Genomic DNA, 27,083 nt, shown 5'->3' with positions numbered 1-27,083 from the left:
CCTCTAAGCTCAATTACCAGCTTAGAACCAACCAGGAATTCCAGTGCCTGGTACACTCTGGTCCCCCCAAACCTTGCCCGGGGAACCCCAAGACCCAGATCCTCTGGATCTTAACACAAGGAAAGAAAACCCTTTCCCCCACCGTTGCCTCTCCCAGGCTTCCCCTCCCTGGGTTACGCTGGAAGATTACTGTGATTCAAACTCCTTGAATCACAAAACAGAGAGGACAATTCACCTTCCTCCCTCCTTCTCTTTCCCCTCCCAGGACTCTTCCTGAAGACACGAATCCTGACACAGAGAAATTACCTCTCTCTCCCCCTTCCCTCCTGCTCCCCACCAATTCCCCGTGATCCAACCCCTGTCCCTGGGTCCACACCAGTAAAAAAAAAAAAAACCATCAGTTAAACAAAAACTAATTAAAGAGAAAAAAAAACAGTAAAAATTATCTTGTCTAAATTTAAAGATTAGACAGGTCTTTTTACGCTATAGCACTGGAACCTCCCCGCCCTAAGATTCAATACAAATTAAAATCCTTATTCAGCAAAAATCAAATATGTAACTTCCTTTCAGCCAAATACACAATTAAACTCTTCCAGCAAATGCACTTCTGCAATAAATGGAAAACAAACATACAGACCTAACCGCTTTTAATCTACTAGTATACTGATTAATCTATAAAATCCTGTTATCAAGGAATTGGAGAGAAACCTGGCTTGCCACATCTGTCCCTCTGAGCCCCCAGAGTGACAACCACCGAAAACTAACAGCACACACAGAAACTTCCCTCCCTCAAGATTTGAAAAAGTCCGTCTTCTGATCTGTCTTCTGGTCAGGTGACAGCCAGGCTTACTGAACTTGTTAACCCTTTATAGTCAAAGAGATATAAAGTACTTCTGTGCTATTAACTTTTCTTATCTGTTTATGACAACCACTATCATATCCCCCCTTAGTCATCTCTTTTCCAAGCCGAAAAGTCCCAGTCTTATTTTTCTCTCCTCATATGGCAGCCATTCCATACCCTTAATCATTTTTGTAACCCTTTCATGAACCTTTTCCAATTCCAATGTATCTTTTGCATACTGCATGCAGTATTCAAGATGTGGGTGTACCATGGATTTATATAGAGTCAATATGATATTTTATGTCTTATTATCTATCCCTTTCTTAAAGATTCCCAACATTCTGTTCACTTTTTTGACTGCTGCGGTACATTGAGTGGATGTTTTCAGAGAACTATTCACAATGATTCCAAAATCTTTCTTAAGTGGTAACAGCTAATTTAGACTCCATCATTTTATATGTATAGTTGGGATTCCGTTTTCCAATGTGCATTACTTTACATTCATCCACATTGAATTTCATCTGCCATTTTGTTGCCCAGTCGCTCAGTTTTGAGAGATCTCTTTTTGTAGCTCTTAGCAGCCTGCTTTGGACTTAACTATCCTGAGTAGTTTTGTATCTTCTGTAAATTTTGCCACCTCATTGTTTACTCCTGTTCCCAGATCATTTATGAAAATGTTGAATAGGACTGGTCCCAGTACAGATCCCTGGGGACATCACTATTTACCTCTCTTCACTGTGAAAACTGATCATTTATTGCTACCTTTTTTTCTATATTTAAGCAGTTACCAATACATGAGAGGATCTTCCCTCTTATTCCATGACAGCTTACCGTACTTTGCCTAACAGCCTTTGGTGAGGACCTTGTCAAAGGCTTTCTGAAAATTTAACTACACTACATCCACTGGCTCCCCTTGTCAACATGCTTGTTGACCCCCTCAAAGAATTCTAGTATATTGGTGAGGCATGATTTCCCTTTATATAAACAATATATTAACAGTATATCTGATCATCTGTGGATGCATTTTGTTTGTGCAATTTTATGGAATCCTGGCACTAATTTTCCAACTTTGATACTGTAGCTTTCCATTTATTGCTTTTTTTACTATTGTTTTTCTAACTTGTTGACTTCCTGTTTCTGTTATCTCACAAGCTGTCAGATTTTATTATAGCAATCATTACTTCAAACATGAACCAAATATGTAAACATTTACATTTTCATGAACTCAACCCTTATAAGACCACAAAATATACCAGAAAAGTTGATTTCTAATGTAAACACACTCAATGACCCATAATCATATAGCTCCAAACTTCCTTAAGAGCCAAACAAATGTTTCCTAGCCCCAGAGCAGCAGCTAGGCCCTTCAGATTCTCTAGATCTTTTTCCTTTGTTCTGTGGAACTAAAATATCTGTAGGCAACATAACTCAATGAAGTTCACAATTGGAGGGATATGTTTAAAAAAATCCCCAAACAATCAGCTATTTAAAATAATACAGCATAGAAGTCAGTATGACTACACATTTCTAGTGGTTCATTTCTAAATTCTCAGCTTCAACTATGATCTCATAGTTAGCTAAGAGTTGTCTCTGGAAAAGAAATCCCTGTAAATATCAATATGACATAACAGGGTCTGCTTAACAGTAGAAAGTATTATCAAAATAAAAGTGAGGTAGAGGGAATAATTTTATAATAAAAGCTGTAAGCTCATTAACGAAGTTAAACTTTAATTGTTTGCAGTTTAATTTATTCCATGGAATGACTGAAAAATAGTTACTAATCCTGTTTAGTAGCTGTTGTTCTGGGAGATGTATTGCACATGTCCATTCCACTCTTGGTGTCCGCGTGCCCAGGACACAGCCATAGGAAACTTGTTCCCACAGTAGTACCCGTTGGGTGGCTTGAGCATCCTCTACTGTTTGCATGCAGGTATAAAGAGTAGAGTCACCCCTAGCCCCTCTCAGTTCTTCCTTGGTGGAATTCCAGTGAAGAAGGGTAGGAGGGCAGGTCATGGAATGGACATGTGCAATGCATCTCGAAGAGCAACAACTACCTGCAGGTTAGTAACAATTTTTTCTTCTTTGAGTGATTGCATATGTGCACAGGCTAACATTTTGGCTTGAATATTTTTATTAAAAGTCACAGACCGGATGTGGGCAATAATAAAATCACAGAAATGTTCAGAAGGCCAGTGTTAGGAGGTAGAAACCAGGGCAATTGCCTGGGTCCCCATGCCACAGGGGGCCCCGTGAAGCTAAGTTATGGGCAACGGGGTTTGGACTTCAGTCACGGGTGGCAGGGTTCAGGGCTTGGCTTCAACCCTGGACAGCAGGACTCAGGCCCAGGGCTGGAACCCGAGCCCCACTCCCTGGGGTCAGAGCCCACGTCTTGCCACCAGGGGCCGGAACCCAAGCCTGGCCACCCAGGGCTGAGTAAGTGGAATTTTGAGGAAGTTGCTGATCTTGTAAAATCACGAAATCTGTGACCTCCATGATTGACTTGTAGCCTACTACCAAGTCACGAATACATATCTGATGTTAATGCGTCAAGCTAAGTCTTCAGGGGACCACAGATACGGAATCTGTAGAGAACCCAGATGGGCTTCCCTCCCAGGGCAGTTACATTTGTCACTACAGTCTATTTAAATAAACATTGGAGGACAACTTTTCTAGTTCTAGCATCATCTCTGGAGTCTTGAGGAACAGCATAATGGGAAGCAAATGTGTGGAATGAGGACCAAGTTGCCACTCTACAAATGTCTACAATCAGAACCTGCTCCAGAAACTCTGCTGAAGCCAATATTGTGATCTTGTTGAATGAGCTGTGACTCTGCTCAGTGGGGTGACATTAGCCAAGTCATAGCACATGTATGCAGGAGGCTATCCAAGAAGAGATTCTCTGAGTGGAGACTATTCTCCTTTTATTCTGTCTGCCACTGCTACAAACAGTTGGGAGGACTAACAGAATCCTGGTCCTGTCCAGGCAGAATGCCAGAGTTCATCTGACGTCTCGGGTATGCAAATACTCCTCTTCCCTGCTCAAATGTGGCTTCTGAAAGAATGCAGGCAAATAAATAGGCTGGTTGATATGGAAAGAAGACACTACCTTTGGAACAAACCCCGGATGAGGACACAAGGATACTTTTATCCTTAAAGAATATCATACAGGGAGGCCTGGACATTAAGGCACAAAGCTTTCCTATCCTTCTGGATGAGGTGACAGCCATTAAAATTTTCACCTTCATTGATAGATACAGCAGAAAGCAAAGTAGCCAAAGGCTTAAACAAGGCAACCCATCAGGGAATGGGGTCCTGGGCCTGAGGATACAGCTTGATGAGGCCTTTCAAAAACTTTATGGACATGTTAGAGAAAAGAGAGCAATTATCCACTGTGGCAGAGCTCTGACCTTGCTCCCGTGGGTCCTGCACTTCTAGGCGGTTTATGGTAGCCTCAGTGGCTCACTGTGACCCTCCACGTAGCCCCTTCCTCTCTGGGCAGTACAGTCTACTGACCCTTTCATCACAGGCCTGCAAGGAGGTTGTAGAGAAACTCCCACATCTCCTTCCAGCCTCCTGTCCTAACAGGGCCGACTTCCCCTCGCAGGAGTTCTGAGTGGTGGAGGAAACCCGGGCCCACCCCTACTCGGGTTCCGTCCCAGGACCCTTAATGGTAGCAGCTCTGGAGCCAACCTTTCACTGCCAGAGTTGCTACATTTCCCTGGGCCACTTCCCCACAGCTCTCCTGCTTCTCCCTTCTTCACCCTTACCTTGGGGCTCCCTTAACAATGGTTTGAGGGTGTCTTCATTAACCAGCCCTTCAGCTGCACTTCCTCTCCTCTGGCTCCCTGGCTCTCCCCTGTCTGACTGGAGTGAGCCCTTTTTATAGTATCAGCAGGGCCTTAATCAGAGTCAGGTGGTCACATTAACTGAATGGCCTCACTTGACTCTTTGCAGGTTAATTAGAGTCAGGTGTTCTCATTAGCTTGGAGCAGCCCCTGCTCTGGTCAGTAAGGGAACAGAAAACTGTTAATCCAGTGGCCAGTATATCTGCCTTCTCCTATTCTGCTGTACCCAACTGGCCTGGGTCTATCACACCACTTTATGTTGGAATGCTGAAATAGCTGCCAGATGTACTTTTATTGAACTAACAGCTAAAACCAGGTGCAATAAGCAGTCCAGGATATGTTGAACCAATGAATGGGACAGCGATACCCCATACTGGTGAGACCAAATGGAAAAAAAAACAACACCTCCACTTAGAGAGAACGCTCTCTTGTAGAAGGTGTTTTACTATTTAGCAGGTTCTCTTGAACCTTTTTCAAGACTGTAAGCTTAGATGGAGTAGGCACCATGATCTTGGGAGATTAGGTCGGACTCTAGTGGAAGTAAGATTGGAGATTTCACTGACAGTGCCAGAAGAGTGGAGAACCAATGTTGATGGGCCCCAAACTGGAGCTGGTCCCATCTTATCTTTACTGTTGGTAACACCCTGTGAATGAGCAGGACTGCAGGAAAAGCATAGAGAAGCCTGCCTGACCACAGCAGCAAAAGCTGTCAGGGAACCTGTACTGTGACCCTGTAGAAAGTAGAATTGCTGATTCTTTCTGTTAGCGTTTGTCATAACTGGGTCCTCTTGGGGAATCCCCTACTGATGGAAGATGTATCTGACCACATCTAGATAAAGAGACCACTCGTGGTGATATGTAAACAATCAGCTCAGGTGATCTGATAGATTGTTCAGGAAGCTTCTAGATCTGTTGAGTTGGCAACACAGAGCTCCCAGATCAGAGTTACCTCTTGACAGAGTGGGGAGGCATGGTCTCCTCCTTGCTTGTTGAGATAGAACATTCCTGCTGTGTTGTCTGTGAGGACTAACAGGCTGTTTCCCTTGATCTGTGGCAGCAACACTTGGCACACCAGTCTTAACAGCTTTCAGCTCTCTGTTGTTGTGTCAAGCTAAGTCTTCTGGGGGCCATAGACATTAAGTCTGTAGAGAGCGCATCCAAGGGAACTGTCTGTCACTAGCGTGAACAGTGGTTGTGGGTGGGAAAATGGAATGCCTACACATACATTGTCTGGACTTGTCCACCAATCTAGAGATCTGGACAGGCATGTAGAAATCCAAGGACTTTAAGGTGGCTTTTAAGTCCTTAAGCCCACGGACCCTGCTATCCAACTACACTGAGAACAGAGAAGGACCCTCAAATGGCAAGTTATGAACAGTATTCTGGACTTCATAGGGGAGACTAAAGCACAAGGGGGCCTCCACATGGCAACCGCAAATGTCATGGTCCTAACTGTTGAGTCTGCTGCATCCAGCCTAGCCACAAGCTATGTTTTTTAGACTAATCTGCCCTTGTTCACCAGGGAAGAGAACTCCTGCCTTGTGTTCTCTGGAAGCAGCTCTTTAACCTTCTCCATGGAGCCCCATAAATTAAAATCCTCACAGCCCACCAGAGCCTATTGGTTGGCAATTGAAAGCTGCAAATCCCCAGCTGAATAAATCTTCCTGCCAAACAAGTTCAACCTCTTTGTATCCTTTGATTTGGGGGTGGCAGCCTGATGCCCCTGTCACACTCTCTCCTTAGCTGCTGTAATGACTAATGACCCTGGAGGTGGGTCAGTGTAAAGATATTCAAAGCCTTGAGAAAGCACATATTACTTGCGCTTTGCCCTTGAGGTGGGTGGCCATGAAGATGGGGTCTGCAATAGTGTTTTTATAGGCTCTTGTATTGCCTCATTAATTGGTAGAGCTACCTTGGAGGGACTTGCCATCAATAAAATGTCAGTCGGGCAATGTGAAGATTCCCTGACTTCCTTGACCTGAATGCTCACATCTACAGTCCCCTCTTTAACAATCCTCATCAGCTTTAAAATCACCAGAAGGGGGAGAAGTTGCCTCTGCAGAAACTGCTTGTCTGGAGAGGATGAGGAGGAAGCCAAGAGTGGAAGTGGTTGAATTTCTCCAACAGGCTGTTCCTCTGCTTCTATGACCTCTTTCTAATGCCTGGCAGCTTGGTGTGCAGTCTCCCCCTGTCTAGATGAGGGCAATGGGGAGGCATAGCGAGAGGAAGATCTGGAAGCTGAAACCATGGGTTCCAAAAAGGCCATTGATACAGGACAGGTTCCCAATGAACTCCTGATTACATTTCCATTGCAGCATTATGGATTGTGAGGATCTCTGAGGGGACTGCAGGGTCCTGCTTCAGGCTTATGAGACATAAAATCCCACTCCAAGACCAACTAGAGAGATTCCCCTTCCTCCAGCCATGGAAAGGCAGTTACCCTCAGTGCCAGGGATTGGTGCTGAGAACCCGGGGATGAGAGGAACCCCGCTATCATTGCTGGCTCCTCCCGGGATGGTACCAAAGGGCCCACTCTCTGAGAAGTAGGTAGCTGGCGCAGTACTGCTAGCTGAACTGCTGGAGCTGGTGCCAGATGGGGCAACGGTGCCGAAGGATCAGACTCTGCACTGTTGGAGGCTCCAGCACTGAGAGGCAGAGCAAATTCCTTGCGGCTGCAAATGCCTCCTGTGTAGTCAGCATGGAGATAGCTTCTTGTTGCTATGCAGATTAAGTTGATGGTGTCACTTCTGGCAACAGGCTCAATGGTGCCCTTTGCAGCGCTGGAGACAACAGGGCTATCTTAGGAACTGATTTGCAGGAGGAGTAGTTAGATTTCCAATGCAGTAAACTTGACTCCTTGCCCCTCTTCCTAGACTTGGAAGGTAGATATCTTCCCCTGGTCAGAACCTCTTTACATTTCTTGCTCAGTATGGCTGGGGGGAGATCGGTGCTGGGACTCCAACAGCACTGGAAGTGTGCTTCTCACTGAAGCTGCAGCATTCGGCACTGAGTGAGACTGGGACTGCTCCAATGGTGGGCTGAGTGCCACTTCAGCAGGTATTTCAGCCTAGCCTCCCCGGTCCTTCTCTGTTCTAGGTTTGAATGCCCAGCAAACTTGGCACCTGCCTTTCAAATGTATTTCGCCCAGGCAGTTCAGATACCTATTGTGCTCACCAGCCTGGGACTGGAGCAAGAAACATATGGCTTGAAACCTGATGACCGAGGCATGCCTCAATGCTGGCGGCAGGACCCCAAAATGGGAAAGAATAACAAAATCAAAATACTTTTTTTTAAAAAAAAAAAAAACACAGCTAAAACGTACTAACTCTGCTAACTATACTAACTACTCAATTAACTATATTATACAGAACGGAGAGAAACTGTTCTGGCAATGAACAGGAATTCCAATGACTGCCACTGGCAGTAAGAAGGAACTGAGGGGGTGGGGGGGATGTCTCTGCCCTTTATACTCGGACGCAGTGGCGTTCAGCAGTAGAGGACACTTGAGCCTCCCAACAGGTATCACTGCAGGAAAAAGTTTCTGACAGCTACACACTGGGCACACAGACGCCACCAACAGAATGTACATGAGCAATCACTCAAAGAATAACCATTTCCTGCAGTTAAACAAGCAGTTATTAGCCATTTTAGTGGGAGAAACACAAAATGCAGTTCTGATTAGAAACTGTGAGCAGTAGGTAATTTAGTATTAATATGATTACAATTTAATTTTAAATGTGTCTGTGAGAATGTAGTAATTGACTCACTTCTCAAACTGCTATTACAGTACACTGTCTAAGATAGATTTGGTCATACAAATATGTTAAAGCAATTAAAGATATTAAAAAGATAGATGTCAAAAGAAACTGGCAAGACTGGTGTCTAATTTCAAGTGGCTTTGAAATATATGAATATTTACATAAACGTTATGCTAAAATACAACCTCTAAACATATCAGCACTCTATCTACAACAATGCAGACAAGGAGTAGGGAGATGTGTAGTGTTAGGCAGAAAAGTGTTTATACAATATATAATGATTAATTTTGTAACAATAGGAAATGACTGCCTAGGAATGAGCACTGCAGAAAGGGATCTGGGGGTCACAGTGGATCACAAGCTAAATATGAGTCAGCAGCATAAGGCTGTTGCAAAAAAAAGCAAACATCATTCTGAGATGCATTAGCAGGAGTATTGTAAGCAAGACACGAGAAGTAATTCTTCAGCTCTACTCTGTGCTGATTAGACCTCAAGTGGAGTATTCTATCCAGTTCGGGGCACCACATTTCAGGAAAGATGTGGACAAATTGGAGAAAACCCAGAGAAGAGCAACAAAAATGATTAAAGGTCTAGAAAAGATGACCTGTGAGCGAAGATTGAAAAAATTGAGTTTGTTTAGTCTGGAGAAGAGAAGATGGAGAGGGGACATAACAGTTTTTAAGTACATAAAAGGTTGTTACAAGGAGGAGGGAGGAAAATTATTAATCTTAACATCTGACGGTTTAGGTTGGACATCAGGAAGAACTTCCTGTCAGAGTGGTTAAGCGCTGGAATAAATTGGCTAGGGAGGTTGTGGAATCTCCATCATTGGTGATTTTTAAGAGCAAGTTGGACAAACACCTGTCAGGGATAGTCTACTTAAGACTTAGTTCTGCCTTGAGTGCAGGCGACTGGACTAGATGACCTCTCAAAGTCATTTCCAGTTCTATGATTCTATGAATGTATTTAAGGCAAGCACCTGAATGTGCATGTGCACATGCATTTAATTCTATGCTGTGTCCTGCTTCAGTGGACTGATCACTCACTGAAGCAGTGAACAAACAACATACTTCTTCAGCTCAAGAGTCTGTCTGTGAACCTGTTCTGGTTAGCGGGGAAAAGAATCGGTCGACATTATGACCCTTCTAGTCAGTCACACACCTGAAAATATCACCACGATCACAGCAATTTATTTAAAAAGAACAACCACCAATATCTAGAACAAGTAGTCTAGAACAGTGGTTCTCAACCAGGGGTCCGAGGCCCCCTAAGGGCCATGAGTAGGTTTCAGGAGGTCCTCCAAAATAAACCAGAGAGCAGGGCCAATGTTAGACTTGCTGGGGCCAGGAAAGAAAGCTGAAGCCCAAGCCTCACCACCCAGGGTTGAAGCTAAAGCCTGAGCAACTTAACTTTGCGGAACCGCCTGTGGAGTCAGGCCCTGAGCCACTGCCCTGCTTACTGCCCCCTAATGTAACCCTAGGTTTAAATCTACTGAATATGGCAATAAACAGTTGCTGTGGCACAAGTGGGCTGGGAAATTTTTATAGCATGTTGCGGGAGCCTCAGAAAAAAAAGTTTGAGAACCCATGATCTAGAAGGCAGCCCTTCCCAAGCGTTAGACCTTCGCTACAAATTATTAATCAGCCTTCATTGTTTGGGAATTGTTTTGTTTATCTAACAATCTGGGAGAAACGGTCCTTCAAAAATAGGATAAAATGAATCAATTGAAAATTTCCATACGTCAAATGCTGCCTTTTCAGTTGTCTGTAGGAAAAATGTGTGCCCCTCTATGCTTTCCCCCCCAACTTGAAATGCCCATATGAGAGCTTTATGCACAATAGTTGTAGCCATGTCAGTCCAAGATATCGGGGAGACAAGGTGGATGAGGTAATATCTTTTACTGGACCAAATTCTGTGGATGAGAGAGATAAGCTTTCAAGCTCAAGAAGAGTGTTGTGGGGCTCAAAAGGCTGTCTCTCTCTCACTAGCAGAAGTTGGTCTAATAAAAAATATCACCTCACCAATCTTGTCTCTCTAACTCTAAAGCTGGATGAACAATTTTCACCTAAATAGGTTTTTGACAGAAAATTGGAGTTTCTGCAAAAAGTGTCTGTTTTCTGCAGAATTTATTTTTTGTTAACCCTCCTTCTCCCTCAAATCTGTGAAAACTGGAATATTTCTATGTGGATATGCTACCGCGTTACCTCATGGGATTTGTACTTTGGTTGCCTTAGGTCCCCATTCTCATCCACAGGTTGGGCTCCCAGGCTGGACCACATCCCCCATGATTCACCATGGCCTGAGATTTTCATGTTTGGAAATGGGTGGTGGGAGCTTGTAATTTGCTCCGAGAGTACATCAGGCACCCACACAACAATTCCCAGGAGACACTGCAGCGCATTTCTGAACTGATTTTTTGGAGGATTTGCCTGAATATTTTTAGTTTTGGCCAACAACAATTTTTGGTATTTGAGTTCTTGCCCCCAAATCTAAAATTTCTATGGAAACCCCCCTCATTTTCCAACCAGCTCTAGTGAATACACGCTTCATCATGCGATTCAAAGAACATGCAAAGCACCACTGGGGGGAGTCAATCTAGCCTTCTCCCCGGCATGGCCTTTGTCAAACGGTCTGCCCTGAAAACTGCTTGACATGCAACTCTCCCATTTTCAATAACAGTTTCTCTTAGACAGTGCTTTGCCTTTGAAAATTAAAAGTCTGCATTTCAGGAAATGCAATTTAATCAGTGAAACAGTAAAAAGTAGGAAAAAACACCCCTTTGACAGCAGTGGCGTACATTACTGTATACAGATATGCGCATGAGTCTTCCTTATTTCATGTTGTTCAGGGGGTCTGATTAAAAAACTGGACATTCCAGGACATTTTTTTTCCATTGAGCACACACAGTAAAACCCACATGACATGACCTTTGGGAAAGGAAGCCATGTGCGTCCCTATTCAATTCCTTCCTCCTTTGTGACCAAGTTCCCCATCAGACACTCCAACCCAGATCCAAACAAGCTGAAAGGTTAACAGGGCATGGTAAAAAGAAAACAACTGAAGCTGAGTTGGGAATTCCTGCAAAAAGATCTACGATTTTCCTTACCTTGCTAGTCTGTGACACCAGACCACGAGGAAGCAATACAAACTAAATAGGGAAGGAGGTTCTGCCTGACAGAGAGGGTGGGTAACCCCCCAACAGCTTCATTATTAGGGTTGTCAGCAGTTTGGCAATGGGATGTGGGGACAATAGATTGATAGAGCCCTATGTAACTGTTGAGAAATATCAAAAAAATTAATATGCACAAAAGACACATTGCCACACATGGGGACATCTTGATTATGCTGCAAATTCCTCATAACTAAGAACAGACTTCCCTTGCATCACCATCCAGAATCTGGAGGACTGTACTTGATCAAATATACAGATGGTTCCAGCGACTAGCTGGAAATACAGAGCAGTGAGGTTACCTTAATAGGTCTCCCGTCTGGTGTAAGTACCTCTTCTGAAAGTTCCATCATCTTCAGAGCCATCAAAGCAATGGGTTTCGCATGACTAAGGCTCTTCCTATGGAGCCCTGCTGCAACACAGTATGCATCACCTATTGTTTCCACCTGCAGCAATCAGACAAATCAAATGTAAAAGTATGATAATGAGCAGAGATCTGTGCCATTAGTTATCTGCAATCACAAAATGTTGCTTAAAAACATGTCAGCAAAATATCAATAAAAAAAGCAATTAGACAACGGAGCATAATTACCCAAGTTTGCAAACAGGCACAGTCAAAACCTGACATCTCATTGCATAGTTGTTCATCATCATCAACTGCAGAAGATTATTAAATCTAGGACAATGTGCACTATCAAATGAAATATGATAACAATACCCCACAGGAAAATAGGATTTTCTGTATTAGAGTTAAACCAAAAACTAGTTACAGCTAAGAGCTGGTGCCATCATTTATTCTGCTGTGGAGTAAGACTTGTAATAAGCGGTAGTAATTCATAATTATTATTTACTCTATTTGAAAAATACATTAAGATGAGAGTTACAGGAGCCTAAATGTTTCCATAAAAAAATCAAGTGAATAGTACATCACTTATCATTAGAATCTTGCTCCTCTTAGGGCTGGGAGAATTCAAGAGAGAATTTTATAGCTTACCATAATTTTTGTTTCTCATCATCACACACCCACTGGTACTAGGGCTGACTGCTGGGTATTGTCTGCCTGTCTGTCTACCAAGTTATGCAGCTCTTCTGAAACCTCTTATTTTTGTATAGGATATATAGGCTCTCTCTCCTTCATAGATTATCTGAGCACCAGTTTCCTGCCTCAAACCAATGAGTGCAGCAGATTGCTTCTCCTACCCCTTAGCCTCACTGTTTCTGATGGGAAGCCAACTTACTGGAGAAAGGGGCACAGGGGAAATTAAGGGAGCCCTCTATCTTAGGACAAAATCAGCCTATGAAACCAACAAGCCCTATAATCCTCCAATTATACTGACAGACTCACCCTTTACAAGTTTGTCTACCCACACTTCTGTAGCCAGCTCCCTGCACAATGCTTCAGTGCACTCTCTTGGCTTAGAAGCATGAATGTAGGTTTTACTATCCATCACCAGTCTCTTTCCCTCCCCTCACTGCAGCTCTATTAATACAATGGCAGAAAGGAATTCTGCAAAGATTAGCATGAGAGGAGAGACATAAATGCTGACTGTAGAGCTGCCCTGGCAGCCACTTGTGCCTGGCCCTTTTGTCCCTGGGATGTCTACTTATATTTTGTCCTCAGGGTTGACAGGTGAGAAATCAGGACATTCAACTTGATTAATTTCCAGTCCTGGTAAGGCACCAGCATAAGACAGACTTTGAAATCCCCTCACTACGTCTGGTCATTACAAGGGCACTAATCCAGAAGGTCAGCTGACCTTAAGGTAGGTAGAGAATTGGCACACCAGTCAGGTCACCAATTACGTTCTTCTGTTCTGGGGAAACAGAATCCAACAAAATATATAGAATTCAAAAACCCCCGGAAAAGAAAGGGTCTTCAGCCTGCCTCTAGGCCCCTGGGGGTAGCATGTCCTTGACTCAGCAGCTTACAATGTATCTATCCTGTCCAAGTAGGGAAGTAGAGAAAAGGGGTTGGTATGGGAGCCCGGGCCCTCTCTCTCCACCAGGCTGCAACTCAGGGCCCTGCAAGAGGCAGTAATAGCAAACACTCCAGAGCGCTTTGGGGATGCCTCCATGGGCCACTGCTTACCACCTGCTTCCCCATAAACCTCAAGAAGTCCTTTGCTTAAAATCCAAAACAACAGATTCTTCAGCTCAACTGGGCTCAGCCAGTGGTAATCTTCTTTACAGGCTCGCCCCACCTTCACAATGGTCTCTTTAGCCCAAGAGAGAAAGAACTCTCTCACCTGGGTTTCCTCCCTGGATCTAGGACTTGGGGTAGCTGTTGCTTGCATGCCCCTCCTTTGCAGTAAGAACTTTTGCTGTATCCTTCTTCAAAAGCTTTCAAGATAGGTCTGTACTATCCTCTCTGTCCCCTTTCTGAGCTTTCTGGCTCCCTTCAAGCTTCTCCTCCAGCTGCAGAGGGCTCTGCAAGTGAAGAGGGGTGGCATCACCTGGGCCCGAACTGCTCTTTAACCCTGTATGTCCCAGTGTGGGGTTTGTACACCTCATCATAGGGTCCCACGAGGGAGAGCAGAGGACCAGCAAAAGGTGAGGAAAGCTGCTAAATCTCTTCCCTGACTTCATGAAGTTCCTGGGGGTACTTGCAGATGGAGAAGACAGCAATTGGAATTCACTCCTACTATCTGCCTACTTACCCCCCTTCTCATGGCAGCCATTCACTGCAGTAATACATGTTGGGAGCCACTATCTTGCCCACCCACTAAAATAGCAGAGCTCTTTTTCCTTAAATACCAGTAGATGTGGTAAGTAGACAGAGACTACAGGGCAGGAAAGGCAATAGCTAGAGACACTGAGGAGGGAAAGCAGGACCAACAGCAGCAGGGAGAGAGAGGCGTGGGTTAGAATAGATATTTTGTGTGTATGGGAAAGGGAAGGGGCATGAGAGCACCACTTTAAAGTTATAACAAGGCCTGCTCTGAATGTGTGTTTAGGGATTCATCTGAATATTGTGATACTTCTAAACGTCGGCCTCACAGAGAAACAAGGGCAAAAAGCCAAACAACGCTACCTTAAAATTAGAGAAGACAACTGGACTGAACCCAGATAGAAGACATTACAACCTAAGGAGCTAAGATCGGGCTATTGTAATAAAAAAATTATGGCCAAATTCTGTTCTTTTTTACAATAGTCTAAATTCAGAGTAACTCCACTGATGTCAGTGTAAACAAGAAGAGATTTTGGCCCATAGACTAGTTTTTTCTTGTAAAATTTAGATACATTTATTTTGTCAGAGACTTCCCCTCTTTGGAATATCCATTGATATGTAAGTAAAATTAAGGATCAAATTACATTCATATATGTTCACTCAAAGGGCACGCATATGAGTGCAGAACTGAGTCAACAAAAATCATGCCCAGTTTTGAAACCTCCCCTACATGGAACAAGTACTGGATTAAGAGAAGAACATAAGAATGGCCATACTGAGTAAGACCAAAGGTCCATCTAGCCCAGTATCCTGTCTTCCAGCAGTGGCCAATGCCAGGTGCTTCACACCTGGTACAGAACAGGTAATCATCAAGAACCACTCCCTGTTGCCCATTCCCAGCTTCTGGCAAAGAGAGGCTAGGGGCACCATCCCTGTTCATCCTGGATAATAGCCACGGATGGACCTATCTTCCATGAATTTATCTAGTTCTTTTTTGAACCCTGTTATAGTCTTGGCCAGGGTTTCTCAAACAGGGGTCGCCGCTTGTGTAGCGAAAACCCCTGGAGGGCTGGGCCAGTGTGTTTACCTGCCCCATCCGCAAGTCTGGCCGATCGCAGCTCCCACCGGCCCGGCCCACCAGGGGCTTTCCCTACACAAAGCAGCGACCCCTGTTTGAGAAACCCTGGTCCTGGCCATCACAACATTCTCTGGCAAAGAGTTCCATGGGTTGACTGTGTGTTGCGTGAAGAAACATCCTTTTGTTTGTTTTAAACCTGCTGCTTATTAATTTCATTTGGTGACCCCTAGTTCTTGTGTTAAGAGAAGGAGTAAATAACACTTCCTTATTTACTGTCTCCACACTAGTCATAGTTTTATAGACCACTATCATATTCCTTCTTAGTTGTCTCTTTTCCAAACTGAAAAAGGAGATCTGCTCCTGCAGGTTTTCTGCATGTACTGTCAGCATGAAGGAATCAAGCTGCCTGGTGATGATCACAGTTGGGAAATGAATGGGTCATAAATATGATCACTGGAGTATATGCGACTACATCCCTTAATGGCCCTCACTGCTACCAAGCTCCTCTCACATTAATGGTGAAATGTGAAACACCAAAATTGCTAAGACTGCCCTTACAGGTGGATCTGGTATCAATTCCTACTGTGAAGATTGCCCAGCTCTTTCTATTATAACGCCATTGTCAGCTGCTTATAACTTTGCCAGTCTTTAACCATTTCTGCTGAAATGTACTATGATAAGTGTCTGCCTCTGACTGGATTTTTTTTTTTTAATTCACTCATTTCCTGGCTTCTGAGTCCTTGATTTTACAACTTTCATATTCTTTTAACATAGGATTTTGTATGTGCCAGTATATAAGAATAGTGTAAACATGCTGCATTTGCATGGCAGTGTTCAGAAGAGCCTTAAAATCAACACACTTTATCTTTACAAGACAATTCCTTCCTTACCCATTGCCATTCCCATAATTCTTAAACAGGACTGTGGTTTTATGTGTACAGTATTATGAGGCACAACAAAGGTGGAAGCCAGCTTCCAGCTATTAGCCTGATCCATGTATAATTTATGATTAAATTTCTGTATTTAATTAACCATTGATGGTAGGGATTTTAAAATAATTATATTGCTATATAAAAACCTGATCTAAACCATTCAAGTCATTGGAAAGGTTCAAATTGATTTCTGTAGTCACAGGTAAGGGTCATAGCGATTTCTGTAGATTTTGGATCAGGCTCTCAGGTTAAAATACATAAATCATTGAAATAGTTTTGTGCAAATCAGCAACTCTGCTCTAATCTCTTGCTGTAGATCCTGAAACTAGGGTATGTAGAGATGGAGCGTGGTCTCCCTTCCTGATGGATGGGGAGAAAACCGCAACCACTCCCTGGTGGGCAGAGCCAGGATACCCACAGTAACCGCGCTGGAAGCAGAGGGGTGGGATAGAAACCGTAAATATATAACTTGCCAGCCATCCAGCTCAGTTGCGGGATTGCTGCCAGAGAGCAGTACGTCTCCTCTCCACGCCCCCGCTGCTGGATCCCGGACCTGACGGAGGCTACTACAGTTCCAGAGACCCGCAGGGATTGCCGGAGCTGTCAGACACCAAGGACACCAAGGAGCTGTTGGGGCGGTCACTCGCCATTTATCCCAGTGAGACCGGCAACAACCTCAGAACCCAGGTACCCCCAGACTGGGAGTGTAGGAAGGAGTCTAGAGAAACCGAATAGGATTCAGCTGTATTACTAACTGCAAGCTGAGCACCATGTTGTGGACACATTTCCGTGCTGACCCAGTGGCTGACCACTGTTAGGGCCCTGGGCTGGGAGGCAGTAGAGCGGGTGTGCCTTTGTCTTCTTACCCCCTGCCAGCCCAGCCCTGGAGCTGGCAGCATCCCCACCTTTAGGCCAGGAGGCCTGCACTGGTCTGGTGCCCATCCAAGCTAGGATCCCACAAAGTTTTTCTGTCTCTCTTGCCAGAGAGCTAATCTCCTGCTAGACTGCTGGGCTGCTCTGCCTGGCAGGCCAGAGCTATTACCTGATCATAGAATCATAGAAGATTAGGATTGGAAGAGACCTCAGGAAGTCATCTAGTCCAACCCCCTGCCCAAAGCAGGACCAACCCCAACTAAATCATCCCAGCCAGGGCTTTGTCAAGCTGGGCCTTAAAAACCTCTAAGGATGGAGATTCCATTACCTCCCTAGGTAACCAATTCTAGTGCTTTACCGCCCTCCTAGTGAAATAGTTTTTCCTAATATCCAACCTAGACCTACCTCCCCCACTGCAACTTGAGACCATTGCTTCTTGTTCTGTCATCTGCCATCACTGAGAACAGCCTAGCTCCATCCTCTTTGGAAACCCCTTTCAGGTAGTTGAAGGCCGCTATCAAATCCCCCTCTTTCTTCTCTTCTGCAGACTAAATAACCCCAGTTCCCTCAGCCCCTCCTCATAAGTTATGTGCCTCAGACCCCTAATCATTTTCGTTGCCCTCTGCTGGATGCTCTCGAATTTGTCCAAATTCTTTCTGTAGTGGGGGGGACCAAAACTGGACAAAATACTCCAGGTGTGGCCTTACCAGTGCCAAATAGAAGGGAAGTGATTATTTCCTCGATCTGCTGGCAATGCTCCTACTAAATACAGCCCAATATGTCGTTGGCCTTCTTGGCAACAAGGTCACACTGCTGACTCATATCCAGCTTGTCATCCACTGTAATTCCCAGGTTCTTTTCTGCAGAGCTGCTGCTTAGCCAGTTGGTCCCCAGCCTGTAGCAATGCATGGGATTCTTCCTTCCTAAGCGCAGGACTCTTCAATTGTCCTTGTTGAACCTCATCAGATTTCTTTTGGCCCAATCCTCCAATTTGTCTAGGTCACTCTGGACCCTATCCCTACCCTCCAGCGTATCTACTTTCCCCACATCTTAGTGTCATCTGTGAACTTGCTGAGGGTGCAATCCATCCCATAATCCAGATCATTAATGAAGATGTTAAACAAAACCAGCCTCAGAACTGACCCTGGGCACTCCGTTTGATACCGACTGCCAACTAGACATCAAGCCATTCATCACCGATGACAGACAATCTAGCCAGCTTTCTATCCACCTTATAGTCCATTCATCTAATCCATACTTCTTTAACTTGCTGGCAAGAATACTGTGGGAGACCATATCAAAAGCTTGGCTAAAGTGAAGATATATCACATCCACCACTTTTCCCATATCCATAGAGCCAGTTATCTCATCATAGAAGACAATCAGGTTGGTCAGGCATGACTTGCCCATGTGCTTCAAAAGGGTTTCATTGAGGACGTGCTCCATGATTTTGCCGGGGACTGAAGTGAGGCTACCAGTCTGTAGTTCCCTGGGTTCTCTTTCTTCCCTTTTTAAAACATGGGCATTATATTTGCCTTTTACCAATCATCCGGGACCTTCCCTGATCCCATGAATTTAACATAGGATTGCTGCCCTGCCCTGACTGAGGGTCCTTGATAGACAGACTCTCTACTGCTCTGCCTGACTGCAAGCCAGAGCCATTAATGGATTACACTTCCACCCTGATTGAGGACACCAGGCCTGTAGACGTACAGCGACCCTGCCCAACCATGGGCCAGAAGCATTAACTGTGTGCTGCCCTGCTCTGGCTGAGAGCTAGGGCTCACAAACCCAATTGCTGCCCAGCCTGGGCTGCAGGCTTGGACCTATTAAGTGTCAGCTAATTCCCCCTAGAACGGAGCCGCTCTAGGAGTATTGCAGTGAGACGGTGTGGTCTCCCTTCTTGACAGACGGGGAGAGAACCACAACTGCCTTATGGGTTAGAATATGGCAAATGCTTAGCAGCACACAGCAACAGTGCATAAGCACTGCAGGAAGCAAAGAAGGATATCTTGTCCAATTGAGAGTTCAGTCATTTTATATTCAGGTTGTATGTATTGTAGCGGGGTGGTCCCCCACTCCTGCCCTGAAGGGCTTAAAACAGCGCAGAAGAGGGCTGTGGCAAGAAGCCTGAGTTGATTGGGGAAAGTAGGCTCAGCTGTGGCCATGCCCCAATGAGGCCCAGCTGGCTCCTGTAAGAGGCTGAGCCAGAAGCATAGGCAGTCCATCTCAGGCTGTACAGGGAGATGGGCCTGGCTGTAGGGAGCTAGAGACAGAGTACCTGAGTGGAGCAGGGCTGGGGAAAGGCAGAGGAACTGGAGAGCTCCAGCCTGGAAAGCCCCAAGCTGCAGCCTAGCATAAGGCCAACTGGTACTGGGGGTTGCAGAGGGCAACCCAGGGGTAGGCAAAGGCAGCAGGTCCAAACCCTCCTTGCCAGCGATGAGTAGGCCGATAGTGATGAGTAGGGTGCGAGGGCTAGACAATGACTGGCAGTAGTCTGATACTGAGGTGAGGTGAGGATAGTGGGTGAGGGTTCCCTGGGGAGGGGAGACTCTAAGACTGAGGGGTTACTGCCAGGGAGCAGCACCCCAGAGAACAGGGCACTGGGTCCTGGGAGGGACACGGGGGCCAAAAGGCAGTGGTAAGGCAGATCACCGGCCTGCAGAAGGCACTCCAGAGGCTGGAAAGCTAATTCCCAGAAAAAAACAGCAGGAGGCGCCACCGCAGGGGTGAGTCTGCACAGTGCTACAGTACCATTAATAGATTTTTCAGACAGGAACAGTATGGGATATAGCTAAAACAACTATTAATCATTTGTTTATTCCAATTATAAATGGAAACAATACAAAGTGTGATTGAAAATTCAGTGAAAATGTAAGTACTGTAGGCAGGATGTAAGTTCTCTAATTAGAATAAGGCTGAAACTTAGGGGCTAGTACTCAATCTCAAAGAAAGTGCCATGGGATCTTTAATAATGGCTAATGGTTAGGCCTTCCATTATCCTGATAATTTAAACGAATGGAACCTTCAGCCACATAATGTCCCCTATTACAGTGCTGACTCAGAAGGGGGCAGGGGTATCAGTAACAACAACTGCTTTTGCTCACTTCGTCATGAATTAGCAGCAAACAGTAACTGAATGTGTAAAGTAATAAAAGAACTAGAGTCACACACAATTTCCCAGGCTTCTTTACACAGGGGAGTAAAAAAGCGCATCTTGTGTTTGAAACAACAAACCAAAGGAAGCGATAAACATTTCCATCTGACATGCCTGAGAATCCCGACGCTCTCTGGAATCTGTTAAGCACCTTTTTCAAAGTGCTGTTTAGAAATAAACATCACAAAATGTAATCGCAGAGGTCACTCTTGTGGTTTGTCTGATGTAATGTTCCTTACAGACAAAACAAATTCACTGAAAGCAAGAGCTACTGGCTGCTGTTGTCATCCTGCCTCTCAGCAGGTTCTCCGTAAAAACTTAATAGACAATTTGGGTTAACACAGTTGCAGCCGAGCACTTGTCACTATTTTTCTTACACACAGTGAATGAGCACATTTGTTTTTTTCCCTTAAAATAGGTTTAAGTTATACCCACCTCAAAAAGACCAGCAATAGCCTCTTTGCTGAATATTAAAGATAGCCAACTGTAAAAGAATCTGGTCTGTCAATTCAAAACTTTCTCTGGAAGAAAACCTGCATTTTAAGGTTGTCCCTCATAGATTCCCTTCCTCCCTTAGAAATCACTTTGTACTATAGTTTACTGACGACATCTTCAGTTTAGATCCCAAAATAATCTCAAAGATGTGTAGATACTTTCATATCATACTATGGGTCCATCAAGCCTAGTGACTTTCTTCCCCCTGAGCATCTAAGGGTATATCTATACTCAGAGATGGGGTCTGATTCCCAGCTCCAGGAGACAGACTTGCACTAGTTCCCATTGAGCTAATGTGCCAAAATCAGAGTGTAATCACAACAGCACTAGTGGCAGAAGAGGCTAACCGCTCCAAAACCGCTCCAAAACTCAACATGGCTAGCCCGTCCCATTGCCCACGCTGTCATGGCTATGTTCTATTTTCAGCATACTATCTTGAAACAGTTCAAGTATTTGGGGGCAATCATCACTGATGAAGGCTCCAAGGCAGAAATTCAAGCAAGAAATGCACCAGCAGCAGCAGCAGTGGCAAAGCTAAAGCCAATTTGGAGGAATAAAAATATCTCCCTGGAATCCAAACTGAAACTCCAAATTTGATGTTAACTCTAAGCTAGTCTTCTAAATTCTGTATTGTAAAAATGCAGAAATCAAGAAAAAGGTGACTTGTCTTCACTACAAAGTTAACTCCAGTTATAACTCACGTTGCCCCAACTCGATTCCCTTCCACACACAAAACCCCTTAAACATGAGTGTGGTGGGGCTTTTAACTCAATTTGGCTGTCCTGTTGTCATGTAGGTTAACACTGAGTCAGCACAACTTGTCAGCTGCTAACATGACCGTTCTGCAATGTAGACTCAGGCTAACTCCACTTAAGTGATGCTTCTCCTCCAGTGCCTTCCTACAGTTCCCTACTCATACCCAAGAAGGACTGACAAGTTCTTCAACAATTTACTGGGAAAGAATCTATAGAGCAGCTCAACTTATGGCACTGCTGAGATCCATGACATATGCTCCTGGAAGTCTATTGTGACAAATGGGACTACAAAGTTACCTGACTTGGGAGCTCAACTGTAAAAAGTGTGTAACAATGCATAAGATGTTACAATAACCTACAACAATGAAGGCTGATGGGAAAAGGTATGAAAGGGAGACAGAATAATGGACTTAATCTAAACATAAAGGCCGCGTTGATATGACTCAAGGATTGTGTTGAAATTATACTTGTTAAAAACAGGAGATGTGGGGCTGGAAGTTAATGAGCTAAATTTGGTATGTTGGATACTAGTTCTACTTGGTTAACAAAATAATGAGGGGATGAGATATTCCACTAATCACTCCCTTTGGGTCCTTAAAAGAAAGATTTTGTGGGGAAAGCATGAAAGAACAAAAGAAGAACAAACAGGCTACTGGAGCGAGTTTTGCCTCTGTGGCTGCCACCACGGGCCTTCATCCTCCTGACTCAGAGAGGTGTCCGGACCAGAACTGGCCAGTGAGAGAGGGATCCAGATGACATCGTCATCCCTACTGGCTCCAGCTGAGTCCCAAACACCACCTGGGATGACAGTTATTACCACCTTTAATACCAGCTAAGAGACTGTCAAACAAGGGGGCTTTTCCTTCTAAAACTCTCTCCAGCTAAAGGAAAATGTAACAAAAATATTTAGTTAAAATGAAAGCCTTATTTAACACTTTACATTTCAAACATTTTAACTGCTTTTCCTTTTCTGTATCTTTAATAAAAGGTCTGTTTGCCATGGTGCTAAGCTGGCTGAGGTCTCTGTATATCCAAGCCCAGACTTTATTCAACACTGTTTAATACTGAAGAATGACTAGGTTACGGTAACACCATTAGATAGGGTGACTAGATGTCCCATTTTTAAAGGGACTAGATGTCCCAATTTTTTCTTAAAAACGGGCAAATTGTCCTGCATTTTCTGTCTCACCCTCATCAGTACTGGTGGGTCCTGCTGCTGGCCAGATCCCTGCTCACCAGCCACCCATCCACCAGCGTAAGTTGGGTGTGTCCGGCGGCTGACAATGGGGGTAGGGGATGCAATGCTGGTAGCAGAGCAAAGCTGCAGTGCATGAGTCCGGTCATTCCCCCTGCTGGTTCATCAGCGCAGCGTGCCAGCTCTCAGCCAGAAGGGCCCTGCCCCAAGTCCTGCTTCCGGCCAACACAGTCTGTGCGCTGTGAGCAGCGGTGCCTGGAGAGTGCGGGCAAGTGCCAGGCGGTCAGTTACGTGTCACCTCTGTTGCCCACCCACTGGCCCATTACGTGCTCTCACCCCACTGTCCTCTCCCTACTTTGACCCTTCGCCACCTCCCACGTCCCGCTGCTCGTCCATTCTGCCCACCCACTGCGGGGCACATCCCACTCCCAGCACTATGCGGAGAATCAGCCCTTGGTTGGAGAGCTCAGCTCAGCTCACCAATAGCCTGGGAGACAGGCTCCTTCCTTCCTCTACTGCCTCTGGCTGGGTCGGTGCCTTGGAAATCCCACGATCCTGCAGTCCAGGGTGCTGGCCAAGAGAAGCTGAGCCCTGCATCTGCCAAATCTACATGTAGCACTGGCATGGGGAAGCCTCTCTGCCCCTCAGCTAATCTCTGGAGTGGGAGGGAAGTGATTTTCAGTCTGTTAGCGCCCCAAGCCTGCAGGCTCCACAGCAGTCCCCCGGGTAAGGGCTTAGTATCCTCTTCACTTGCCCCAGATCCTGTCCCCAGGAAGCGTGGGGCTGCTCCATCCCATAGGCACCCTCCCCTGCTGAGCAACCTCTCTGGCCAGGTTCGCTAAAGCCCCTGCAGTCAGATTCCCTGGGCCCTGGTGCACAGTGCATGCCTAAGGCTTAACCCCTTCCAGCCTGCACTGAAACCAGTGGACAGGAGGTGGCTCAGGTATGTTGGTAGCCAGCAGCAGCCTGGAGATGTTAGCTGACTTTCGACACTATGCGGGCAGGAGAAAAGAAGCTGCTTCCAACCACCGGGGAGTGTGCAGGAGGGAAGAGATGAGTTCTGCCAAGACACGGGCCAGGTCATCCCTTCCTGCATGCCCTCTCCTACGTCTGGAAGCAGCTCCCATCCCTTCCTTCTTGCACAGTGCCAAAAGGCTGCTGCTGGCCACATTCTGATGTGAACCCTAGCAGAAATCTGGGGAGGGAGGACATGCAACTTTGCATGCCTCCCACTCTGTGTGTTGCCATGGGAAGATGTGATGCCAGGCATGGAGGGCAGAGCAGAACCGGCGCTAGGGGTTTGAGCACCCTAGGTGCACGGCAATTTCGCCGCCCTGCGCGCTGGTCCTGCGGCTCCGGTGGAGCTGCCGCTGTCCTGCCTGCGGACGGTCCGCTGCTCCCGCCGCTCCGGTGGAGCTGCCGCAGTCGTGCCCGCGGGAGGTCCACCGGAGCCGCGTGAGTAGCCGACCGTCCGCAGGTACCACTGCGGCAGCTCCACCGGAGCCACCTGCCGCCTCCTCCGGCAAAATGCTGCCCACCAATAATTCTGGTGCTCTAGGCGATTGCCTAGGCCGCCTAAATGCAAGCGCCGGCCCTGGGGCAGAGAGCGCTGGGCAGGGAGGGTCGGGTCAGTTGGTCGGTCAGCCCCCCTGTGTGAGAGAGGGGTACAGGAGTGTTTGTGTGTCATCTCTCCCTGTGTGAACCCTAAAGCCTGAAAGATAAGAAAATAAATAAAAAGAAACCAACTACATAGTATTTCTTTTTAACGGGCTCAGTCAACTTGATCTTAATTTGAACATTTGTACTGCATAGTTCTGATCGATAGCCGATGAACTCACTTGAATACAAGTAATTTTACTAGCTCTCCTGTATTCAGCATACAGAAGTATGGTCACCCTACCTTTAGCCGTATATTCTATCTAAATTAATACCATAAGCCTTAGTACCACATTCAAGTCAGAATGTGGACGTAGCAGTTGAAGTGTTATTTTGTAGCATGACTGCTCTCACTTGCAGTCACTCAAGGGAAGTATAGATAATTCAAATTAACTCTGCACTGAAGACATACCCTAAGAAAACCACTTTATCAGGTTTTGAGCCAACAGCACCTGGTGTTGTCACTAGACCACACTGCCACAAACAGTGTGAATTTGAAGGCTAACACTAACTTAAAGACACACTTGGAACACACACTTGGGTGTGGCTAAACTACATAGATTGTAAGTCAAATATCAGGAGGTAGCCATGTTAGTCTGTATCCACAAAAACAACAAGGAGTCTGGTGGCACCTTAAAGACTAACAGATTTATTCGGGCATAAGCTTTCCCATCTGAAGAAGTGAGGTTTTTTACCCACAAAATCTTATGCCCAAATACATCAGAGAGTCTTTAACGTGCCACCGGACTCCTTGTTGTTTTTGCAACCAAAAGCATTCCTCTGATCCTGCAATGGCTCTTCACAGGACTAATCCACTAAAGCCATGTTACAGAGCAGTACTCAGGCTGCTCTAACTTATGCAGGGTGTAAATGGCCAGAAAGGGTTCAAAAAAGCAGCTGAAAATGGTACAGGGGCATCATAGCCATGCTCTCTTTTCTTCAGCCAGAGCTGCTTTGCACCGCTATGCTGGTGGTCATGGAGGTAGGGGAACAGTGTCAGAGTTCCTACATTAGCTCTGTGCCATCAAAGATTACTCCTACTGTCATCATTAAAGCTGTGTGAACAATAGATTTCTTTAGACTGATAGCAATCCCCCCCGCCCCAAAAAAGTAAAAAAAAAAAAAAAACAATTTCAGATTGCCCCAGCAACTGAATTATTTTAAATGTTCAATAAATTAAAAAGTGAGAAAAAATCATTTTAGCAAATGTTTCACTTAAAATTAGAATGGTATTTTTACGTTTTTGCTTTTTTGTTCTAAACCCCCCCCCCCCCGAAAATAAAATGAAAAATTTCAGCCTGAAAAATGTAAATGTTTCATTTCAAAAACAAATATTTTGACTTTTTTGGAATTATTTTCAGCTTCCCTCCATTGCCCCTCAACCAAAATAATTTGCCAAAATCGACATGGATTCATGAAATATTTTGGTCAACTCGAATCCACATTTTTCCAGAGGGAAAAAAGGTTTCAGCCAAAAATGTCTGCCAAGCTCCAGTAGTAATCTTTCCTGCACTCACTACTTGGTAATGGTATGGCACCAGTTACTGGACTGGGGGATCTGGCCCACTTGTGGTTAACGCCATGAAAAGGGAGAACCCAACTCTCACTTACCCTTAGCTATACTCATGCTTAATATCTTAAGATTCTTTCACAACTCATGTAAAATAGATTGAATATGCCTCTTTCACATCAAAGAAAAGATTAAAGAAACTTCAGCTCACAAACAATCCCGCTAGTTGGGATTTAATATCTATACCTATCAGTAGCCTGGAACTCCTGCTTTAAGGATCTAAGCCTTAGGTCCCTAATTCAAAAAAGCATCTTTATTCAGGAGAGCACCCACATGTGCATGCTTAAATCCCAGTAAAGACACAGAGTTGTAGAGATTAAAGCCAAAAGGGACTACCACACCATCTAGTCTTACTTCCTGTGTATCACAGGCCGCCAGCACCCGGATACCAAACCCAACAACCACAATTAGATCAACGTATTACAATCCTCAGGAGATTAGACTATTACAGAGGTCGGCAACCTTTCAGAAGTGGTGTGCTGAGTCTTCATTTATTCACTCTAATTTAAGGTTTCGCGTGTCGGTAATACATTTTAATGTTTTTAGAAGGTCTCTTTCTATAAGTCTATCATATATAACTAAACTATTGTTGTATGTAAAATAAATAAGGTTTTCAAAATGGCAGGGGGTTCAGGGCGGAGGGATGGGGGCTGTGAGGGTGCAGGGCAGAAGGCTGGGTGTGTTGAGGAGGTTCAAGGGTCAGGGCAGAGGACAGTGGGGGTGTGGAGGTTGCAGGGCAGAAGGCTGGGTGTGGAGGGTTCAGGGGTCAGGGCAGAGGGCTGAGGGTGTAGGGGATGCAGGGCAGAAGACTGAGTGTGTGTGTGGGGGGTCAGGGCACAGGGATGGGGTGCTCAGCTCATAGGGATGCTCCCAGCCCCCTGCCAGGGATATGTCCTGTTCCACCCCTTTCCTCTTCTCTGCCTCCTCTACGGAGCTGTGCACACGCTGACGCTCTTCCCCCTTCCCCTCGCTAGGGCTATCGGCTGATTGGCACAGGGAAGGAGAGGGGGCGGAGCAGGAAAAGCACCACGCTGGGGGAAGAAGCAGGGGAGGGGGAAGCTTGGCTGCTGCAGGACCAAGCTTCTGCCTCC

The 27,083-nt window shown here is 45.4% G+C and overlaps 1 protein-coding gene across 1 annotated transcript in view; it reads right to left on the bottom strand.

Annotated features, from left to right (window-relative positions):
- Window positions 1–27,083, bottom strand: part of GUCY1A2 (guanylate cyclase 1 soluble subunit alpha 2) — a 270,313-nt gene that overhangs the window by 82,698 nt on the left and 160,532 nt on the right. The window contains exon 6 of the mRNA XM_075066256.1: window positions 11,916–12,059. Within this exon, the coding sequence (XP_074922357.1) occupies window positions 11,916–12,059 (144 nt within the window). The remainder of the gene's footprint in view (window positions 1–11,915; window positions 12,060–27,083) is intronic.

The sequence above is a fragment of the Chelonoidis abingdonii genome, chromosome 1 (assembly GCF_003597395.2).
Source record: "Chelonoidis abingdonii isolate Lonesome George chromosome 1, CheloAbing_2.0, whole genome shotgun sequence".
NCBI classification, from domain to species: Eukaryota; Metazoa; Chordata; order Testudines; family Testudinidae; genus Chelonoidis; species Chelonoidis abingdonii.
This window is presented reverse-complemented; position numbering and strand designations above follow the sequence as displayed.